This window comes from Oratosquilla oratoria, chromosome 30 (assembly GCF_046742065.1).
Source record: "Oratosquilla oratoria isolate Oo_2021 chromosome 30, ASM4674206v1, whole genome shotgun sequence".
Taxonomy (NCBI): Eukaryota; Metazoa; Arthropoda; class Malacostraca; order Stomatopoda; family Squillidae; genus Oratosquilla; species Oratosquilla oratoria.
In genome coordinates this window covers 45,215,961-45,225,960 of record NC_134806.1, presented here as the reverse complement: position 1 = coordinate 45,225,960, position 10,000 = coordinate 45,215,961, and the positions used below count along the sequence as shown (strand labels likewise).

The following is a 10,000-nucleotide window of genomic DNA, read 5'->3' as shown; positions in this document are numbered from 1 at the left end:
CCTCCGTGGAACTGGGAGGGGGGGGGGTCCGCCCTCAACGGCAGACGGCCGTAAAGTGTGTACCCTCCATCTACAATCCGGGAGGGTGAGGGAGAGTGGGTGGTGGCGATCTGCGCATGCGCACAGCAACAATAGTGACCTCGTATAATGACAGTTGGCAGCACTGGAAGCCAAGCATGACCTCATGTTGACATTCTTTGGCCGGTCAGGTGCTCTGGCTGACGAGCACCAATACAAGCTCCCAGCTCCATCACGGCCGAATCACGTGGTCAGCGGGGGGGACCAAACGTCCGCGCCGACAGTCCTCCAAGCTCGTCACGTGACCCACGTGACACAGTCGAAGCAGAAATCAAAGCTCTCAGAACCATTAACATCCATCCAAATATAGTCTGTTTGCAGGAAGTTATCAGAGAGCAAGAGAATGAGCATATCTACTTCGTTCTCGACATTATGGACCTCAATCTCGAGGACGCTATTAACCGAATGGCCGCTCAGGGCTTATGCTTCACCGAGGGAGAACTCAAATCCGTGAATGTAGGACAAAAGGTCCCCGGACAAAATGTCCCCAGACAAAATGTCCTGAAATCTGCACCCCCGGGACAAAATGTCCCCAATATTTAGGACAAAAGGTCCCCATTTTTTTTTCAACAAATATTGATTTTTATCAACTGTTTATACATTTTGAGTCATAGTTAATTGTGGTTTTATAACAACCCTTAAATTCAGGAGAATCTCTATATATAAACACAAAGTACAATAATATTTGATATTTGATATTTTATTAAATATCTTATACACGACCCAACCCATCAATCATTAGCCACTTTTCAGACCATTGTTGTAATTTATTTAAATCTTCATTCCGCAAATTATGAGTACAATTACAGCACGGCTTATATTGTATGCCTATATAAAATAAAATAAAAAATCAAGTTAAAAACCAAAAATTCACACAAAAAAACATATAAAGGAATAAAGTAAAACACATCTGACAAATTTTTAGAAAAAAAAAAAAAAATAGGACATTTTGACCACCCACCTAGGCCGTTGGGGACATTTTGTCCCAGGGGTGCAGATTTCAGGACATTTTGTCCGGGGACCTTTTGTCCGGGGACCTTTTGTCCGGGCACCAAATCCGTTTGGCTGCAGAGCCTTAACGGACTTCGGCACATCCATAAAGTTGGAATTTTACACTGTGACTTAGCCGCTAGAAATATCCTTCTTGACAGGATCGGCTCTGTTAAAATCACCGACTTCGGTTTAGCACTTCGACAGGATGAGAGCGAGTGCTTCAGCAGAAAAGACGATCTATTCGACCTTAGTGTCGTGTTTATTTTCAGCGTCTCACACGAAGATGTGGATGATCTCGATGTAATCGATGGTAAACTTAGTTCAACTGGAGTAGAACTCGTTGAACAGTTATACTTCGGAGATATTTCACTACGTAAGGCAATCAAATCGAGGTATTTCTGTGAGAAACCTCTTCCACAGACACCTCAAATCGGCAGCATTCTCTCTCCTACAGATAAGGATGATTCAGGAGATACTTCTTCTCATTATTGAGCTGCTCATAATTACGTTTCTTTGCCTATTTCTCAGGCTTTAAAATCATGCAAAAAATTATGTTTTACGTTGGATATACAAAAACAACATATTCTCCAATTACTGCTAGTAAAACAATGAAAATACTTCTTATACATATACAAAAACATGTAAAATCTAATTGTCGGTATCTACCAGAACCGAGTTCAAATAGAACGGTAAACATCGCTTGACATCAGACACAGTCACGCAAGTCCAAACTCGAAAACTAATAAGTTTTGAAAATTTATGAAAGAATATAATTTCATTATCAAAAACTCTTAGCAGAGAAAATATGTAAACTGTAGCTAAATTTCTACAGGAACAATACAGAAAAAGAATTCCCATGATTTATAATTATATTAAATTATTAGAAAATCTAATTTTGAATTCTCGTAAAGTTCTTGATCATTTTCAAGAAAATTATTTTTCAATGCGAAAAAGCGTTTTCGCTGCTCTGGGAAACCCATCCCTCAGCTGAATAAAATCATCAGGCGATAGGTGTTTATGAAATGCTGTTGTGAAGGAAGATATTTCGTCATGGGTGTTCATAGATAGACACACACATATACAAATACAAAACGTAAACACACACACACACACACACGCACACACACAAACACACGCGCGCGCGCACGCTCACACGCATACGCCCACACACACACACACACACACACTCACACGCATACGCCCACACACACACACTCACACGCACGCACGCGCACGCACACACACACACAAACAGTAAATTTCTGAAAATAATCTCGCTCTCTCTCTCTCTCTCTCTCTCTATTTCTCTCTCAGGATCAATAGGTCTGTACCAAAATAGTATTTCTTGATGTCCTTCAGTCTCTCTCTCTCTCTCTCTCTCCCTCTTTCTTTCTCTCTCTCTCTCATATAATCATTCTTTGTATTGTCTGTTTGTTAAGCTGGGGAACTATTTATGTGTGAGTCGCCCAGGTCTTGGATCACGTGTTGGACTTGTGATCGACAGTTATTTCCCTCCCGGAAGAGAGCTCAGAGCTCCTGCATGACCGATCTATGGGTAATGCTGTGACCTTACACGCACACACACACACACACACACACACACACACCGAACTCCCCTCCCACCAGAGTTGGAGTAATGACTCGCAGCGCAGGGATATTGAAATTATTTCAGCCCTGGGCGGGATTCGAACCTGAATGCAGTAATTACGGCCGCGATCGCTACCACTGCACCATGCGAGTGTGTGTGTGTGTGTGTGATTCACTACGGTCTTGGATCACGTGCTGGACCTGTGACTGACAACCATTGCCCTTCCGATCATGGGCAATGCTGTGACCTCACACACACACACACACACACACACACACACACATACACATAATATGTATGCACACATACACACACTGTCATGTGCACAAAAATACACACGTGTACACACAAATACACACACATGTACACACAAATACACACACGTACACACAAATACACACACATGTACACACAAACATACACACAAATACAAACATATGTACACACCAATACACACACGTACACACAAATACACACACATGTACACACAAACATACATGTACACACAAATACAAACATATGTACACACAAATAGACACACGACTTTTTGTGTTTGTCAATGCGCCACAGGTCCCTCTCTTTGAAAAGGGCCCCCACCCCCCTCCCACTGCGCCTCACCCCCGGTTGCCATGGCAACGCCTGCGTGATTCCAGATTTCACTGCAGTGTCGTGCTTCATATATTTAATTCTGGCATCGGGCCTGGCCGTGACCCCTGGCACGGCATTCGCGACCTTATGACAGGTGAGCATAAGGTCGAGTTTGGTATGACACGCCGCGAAGGGCAAATCGGGTCAACGGCCTTGTCAGGGGAAAAACGCTTTTACGCCCAAAGGACATAAGGTGATTTCTGGGATCGTCAACTCAGAGCAGTTTTATGGGTCATTTGACTACTGTAGTCGCGTTATCATACTGGGCTTCTTCCACGGGCTTCACCAGCTTCGACCGTTGAGAGTTCGTTGGAGAAAAAAACGGTCACAGTATTTGAATTTTCAAATTGTCAGAATTCCAAATGTCAAATGATTATCTTTCCGTCATATCCAGTAAAGCTGAATGGCGAGCTAAGATATTATAAACCTAGGCTAATGCTAGACATAATGTTGAAATGTTCTTTGAGATGTCTAGATTTCTGTAAGTGAAGTTATAATCTAGTTATTCAAATATTGGAGGAAAAATAGCCCAGTGTGTTAACCCCTGACTGAGACACGCTGCCCCTCTCCCTCTCGTCCTTCATCCTCCTCCTCCATCTACGTAGCTATGGATAAAATCCAACACTAGATATTATCACTAAACATCCACTAAACTTCACTAGATTTTAGTTAGTGAACTATTTTGGTTAAATCTAGGATCCTTCCAGTACCCTATGAATCACTATTTGTGGACCAAAGACCTAAGAATTTCTATCTAGCAAACTATCGATCTAATCAAAATTTCGTTCATAATTATTCATTCTGAGTCCACTGCTTGACTCTATGACTCGCATGACTGCGCTAATATCTGCCACGCCATCCCTGCAAACTTTCCTCTCGTCTCTCTCCACCTTCTGTCTAGTCTACCTCTGGGGCGCTTCCCGTCTCGCAGCGTCCAGTCAGTAACACACTTGCTCAATCGCTCTTCATTCATAATAAAACTTTGTGTGTGAATTTCCAAATATTCATTTCATATGATTTACTTATTCATTTACTCGTTTATTTTTACTGGATATATACTGTTAAATTAAAGTATGCGTATAAAGGAGACTACTATTGAGTACTGTAATCTGTAAAATTATTTTGGTATTAAGGTACTTATATAAGAAATAGACATTTTTATTTCAATTGTCACACCCTCCTGTATCTTCAAAATTAGCTACCAGTAAAAAATATACATGTATAAATAAACAAACAAATTAATAAGAATATATTGATAAAGAAATAAATAAACATGTAAGCAAATGTACACAAATGAATAAATAAAATTACATCAATAAGTAAATGAATAAATAAATAAAGCAAAAATACAAATACAAACGACACTGCCAGTAGTAAAAATATAATTATAAATGAACAAATAAACAAATAAATAAGAATATACAGGTAAATAAATCAACAAACAAAAGTACACAAGTGAATAAGTAGATGAATAAATAGATAAATACAAACGAAAATACAAATAATAAAAATGGTTTACACTGATCAAGATACGTCGGTTTGTTTACCAAACGTTATGACGTCATGTCGACGATGGGAGTCCGCTCGAAACAATGGCGTAGTGTCTCTTGCTAAAATGCGGAAGCGATTCTTCTTTTTCTCCTTCTTCTTCCGTCTCAAGCGTAAATCGCATGCAGAGACGTGCATGACGGTGGTCACGCTATCTGTGTACCAATCTTGTCTAGCGCGTACAAGAAAAAAGAAGAGAAAACGAAAAATAGATTTCCTGGTTAAATTTCCCGTGAATTAAGTCGACAATACCGCCGATTTGTCAGACATTTTTTTTCTTTCTCTCTCGTTTTTCTGCGGCGTTTGATTAGGTTTGTTCAGGTTTATTTCAGGTCCCAAATAGGACAGATACAGCCAACTAGTGGCTGGAATTTACAGAATACGCCAACTATTGGCTGGAATTTACAGAATACCGCCAACTATTGGCTGGAATTTACAGAACACAGCTAATTCGACGGCACTATTGATCGACAATGGCGTATCTAAATAGTGTTATCCCGCCCAAAATGGCGATATTGTCCTAATTCAGCACACAATTAGATTTAGAAGAAACTGTAGAACGCTCGAGTTGTGATTTCATTATTCTGTCCTGGTTGTCGCCTAGCAATTTAATTCACTTTACCCCCCTCCCTCCCCTGGGTCTCCCACTCCCTCCGCCGCGCAGACATTTCTTTGCAAAAGGAAACTAAAAGTAAAACATAATTAAAATAAAATTAAATGGAATAAATAAAAATTAAATAAAATCTTGTATTTGACTAGATTGTCTCATTGCAGTACAAAAATACAAAAGTGTAGGCATCTAATATATATATATAAATATATATATATATATATATATATATATATATATATATATATATATATATACATATGGGGGAGAATGCCTTTGGCACACACACACACACACACACTAGTTTAAAAATACAAAGACGTGTCACTACGAGCATAGCTCCCTTCCTGTAAAATACAAATAGGTAAATACACACACACACACACACATTGGGAAGGATACCCCTCCTGCCGAGTGGAACATGAAGCTGCACCACCAACAGCAGCAGCGAAGGACAATGAAACTGTCCTTAATGTGAATTTATAGGCCAACGGACAACACAGATGATGAGAGCGGCTCGACAAAGTCTGAGTAAATGCAGCCGTTAAAAAACTGAACACACACACACATATATATATATATATATATATATATATAGATATATATAGATATATACATGTATATATATGTGTGTGTGTGTATGCATATATATTATAATTTATCTTATATTATTTGTTTTTGTTTTGTTATCATATGTCTGTCTGATTTTCATTTATTATTAGTTATATGTCAATTTATTATTTATTTTTATTTACCTGTTTGTTTATTATTTAACTATACCTATGCATTTATTTATGTATTTTATTTGTTTACATTATTATAGTTTTCATTTATTGTTTTATTATTAATATGATCTTTTTTTTTCGCATCCGACCTAGATATGGATCAAAAGGTCTCCTGTCGGCATGCTCCGCCTTTGTAATCCTTTGTAATCCTTTGAGTGTGTATGCATATGTGTGTGAAAATATAGGCACACGACAAGACTGGAAGTCTGGAGTTATTTTACTTTTCTTTTTTTCTTAACCATTTCAAAGACCAGTTGCATATATCATTGTTTGTTTATACATTTCAGTTTATATATATATATATATATATATATATATATATATAATATATGTATATATATATATATATATATATATATATATATATACAGTATATGATAAATTGTTTAAGACAAATGAGATGATAGTTGGGGAAGGGTAAATGAAGATGGGCTAAGAATACAATTATTGTTTCTTAACGTTTTCGATGTTAATTATAACCTTCCTCAGAGAACTTGTTTACAGAACATCTTGGTACACAACATTTATACCCGTAGTGGAGGGAACCTTTTGTGAAGCATCGAGTGTCATGTTTTTTTCTCAGCGCATTAATTAATAAGGAGACTGGCTGCTATTAGATCGTCATTATACAAATCTTTCTCTGATCGTTATTATTTATCCTTGGACCATTTATATGTGCATCTTCAACTGATCCTTTCCTCATCTTCTTCTTGTAACTTCCTATTGTGTAAAATATTCAACTTATACCTCCATTCGGGAAGGTTTGTTGACAATTATTTTTTATTATTTTTAACATTACCTCGGTTTTACCCTGTATCCCCAACATGTACCAGGGGCCTGTGTGCAACACAGTTGCAAACAGGTGAGACACTGGGATTCAGTGCAAGCTGGCCGGAAGTGAGACACGTTAGTATTATAGCCAGACCGTATGTCTACTTGTAATAGGCCACGGAGTAGACGAGCCGGGCCGCTTTCGTATGCACGAACACACTTTACCGTACTATAACGGCCTGTCTGAACGTCCTGAAGTGTGATCTCCGACGGGAGATGACCCCTTACTACAGACCTGGGGTGCGGCCCCACCTCCCCCCCCCCGTGGGGGTGTCGCCCACAAACAATAGGCGAGGTAAGGCCAATTGTCTATACTGATCATATTATCTAAAAAAAAAAAAAAAAAAAAAAAAAAAAAAATCATTATATATACTAAGTATATAAATCCATTAAGAAAATTCAAAATGAAACTGCGAATAAATAAAAATATGTTCTATATAAGACTCTTCATAGTGCCTATTAGACTTTAATTTCGACTATAATTTTGTTGCTCTATACTTATATTACTTTACTAATTTTTCCAACTTTTTCTATTATTATTTTATGAAACTACAATTTCTTTATTTTTAAGTTATTTTTGCATAGCTTTTTAAAACTAGATTTTTTAGCTTTTTAATCCTTTTTCACACACTTTTGACATGTTTTTTTTTCTTAAATTTTGTGTATTAGTGTTTTAGAATTTTGTCTTTGCATTTATATAAACAGCCTTTTTATTTTAACATTACCACTTTGTCTAACCTCGTCCTTTTGTTATTATTAAGTTTTTAGTTTCTTTGGTAATTAAACCAACATCTCAAGGGAGTAATCTAATTGTTGTTGATTTGTAAATTTCTTTGGAGGTCTTCTTCGTGAGTTTAGCATCACAATGAAATCAAATCAATCGTAAATCTGGATTGTTATTATTAATATAAAAATATCCAAAAATAACTAATAATAATAATGATAATAATAATAATATTAATAAATAATAAGATAATTAACAATAATAATAACGGTACAGTGGGATGAAAACCCAGTTTTATATTCATAATTCATGTTAATTTATATTATTTTTTATTGGTCTTTCATTCTAGTCAATATCAAATATACTATCAAGGACGAAACATGTGATAGATACAAGACCTGAGTTCTGCTTTTCCTGAGTTGAAACGGTCAAAGGAATATTTCCCTCCTATCAGATCAAGGGACATACACACGCGACACATCGAAAACGAAAAAAAAAAAAAGTCTGAGTTGGCGCCTATTTCAATACAATATATATACATCGATATATATATATATATATATATATATATATAAAGTATAAATATATATATATATATCTATATATATCTTATGAACAACTTGATTAAACCGCCCACAGTCCGGAGAAAAGAAATCAGTAAAACTACTAATACTATCTGTAATCATTTCGGACCACTGACTGTGGTCCTCTTCTATTCCTGAACGAGGACCACAGTCAGTGGGTTCGAAATACATACCAGATAATATAGGTATTTTCTGAATTTCCGGGGGGGCGGGGGGGGGGGGGGGGGGGGCCCTTTCTCCGACCAGTGGGTTAACAAGTTTCATTTTAACCAAATGGTGCTATTACACTTTACTCAGATGCTAATATATTTGTAAAATATATATATCATGATAACTTATATATACACATAATATACTATATATAACTATATACATTTACATTAATAAAATTAGAATACACATTGTTTTCAAATTTGTGTGAATAAACCAACAGAAACAGCACAAATTTGCGGCCTATGTGCCCAATGTGACCTCAGAGCCCGGAGCAATGGAAGGTAGGAGGAGGAGGAGGAGGAGATGGAGAGGAGGATTGGTGGGGGAGAAGACAGGAAAGAGAAGAACGAAGTGTCTGAAAGCAGGGGAAGAAGATAAAAGATCGAGGGAAGAAGAGGGGATAGAAGGAAAAGGAGAAGACAGAAGAGGTGGAGGACAGGGGCGAAGAGAGGAGGAATGAAAGAGGGGAAGAGGAGAGAGGAGGAGAAGAAGAGGGGAAAGGAGGGAAAAGGGAGAAAGAAAGAAGGAGGAGGAGGGTGTGAAGGGGAAGAGAGCGAGAGTTGAAAGAAGGGGAAGAGGAAGAGGAAGAAAGGACGACAAGAGGAGGAGGGAGGAGGAGGATTAGGTAAGAGGATGAAGTGAACGAGGCAGAAAGATCGATGGAGCAGTAAGGAAGAAAAGGGGGCAGGAGGACAAAGGAGGAAGGAAGAAGAGGGTAAGGAAGAAACAGAGGAGTAAAGGAGAGAAGAGGAGGGGAAAAGAATGAGGTGAGGAGGAAGAGGGAGGTAGGTAAATAGGAAGGGAATTAGGGAAGAAACAGGAGGAAGAAGCATGAGGAACGAGACGAGGAGGAGGGTAAGGATAGAAGTACAGCAGGAAGAGGAGGAGGGAAAGAGAGTAGAGAACGTCCTACACCCAAAGAAATGATGGCAACAAAAAGCCATCATCCCCTGAAAAACGAGTGCGAGGTAGGAGGAGAGAACAGGAGGGGTGAGCAGGAGAAAAAGAATGAGAGTTGAGGGGAAGGCGGAGGAAGGGAAGGAGAAGGGATGGGGGCGAAAGCGACATGAAAAAGTATGAGGAGGAGAGGAGGGACAAGTCAAGGGGGGAGTGGAAGTGAGAATGACGGTACAAGGAAGAGGAAGAGGAGGAAGATAAGGGATAAAGACAAGGAACACGTATTGAGAGTACGTAGAGAGAGAAGCGAGGCAAGAGAGGCGTAGAGAGAGTGAGAAGAGAGGACAGAGGGGAGACGAGCAGGGGGGATAGAGAGGAGAGAAGGGAGACGCGTGAGAGGAAGAAGGAAGAAGGGTGAAGGGAAGGGAGGGAGAGGAGAGAGAAGAGAGAGAGGAGAGAGAAAAGAGAGATAGAGACGCGAGCGAGTTGGGGGCTGTCTAG

The 10,000-nt window shown here is 38.7% G+C and overlaps 1 protein-coding gene across 1 annotated transcript in view; it reads left to right on the top strand.

Annotated features, from left to right (window-relative positions):
- LOC143041316 (uncharacterized) overlaps positions 1-10,000 on the top strand; it is a 52,890-nt gene that overhangs the window by 40,263 nt on the left and 2,627 nt on the right. Inside the window, exons 9-11 of the mRNA XM_076213138.1 lie at positions 1,230-1,463; positions 7,084-7,156; positions 8,823-8,883. Coding sequence (XP_076069253.1) covers positions 1,230-1,463; positions 7,084-7,156; positions 8,823-8,883 — 368 coding nt within the window. The remainder of the gene's footprint in view (positions 1-1,229; positions 1,464-7,083; positions 7,157-8,822; positions 8,884-10,000) is intronic.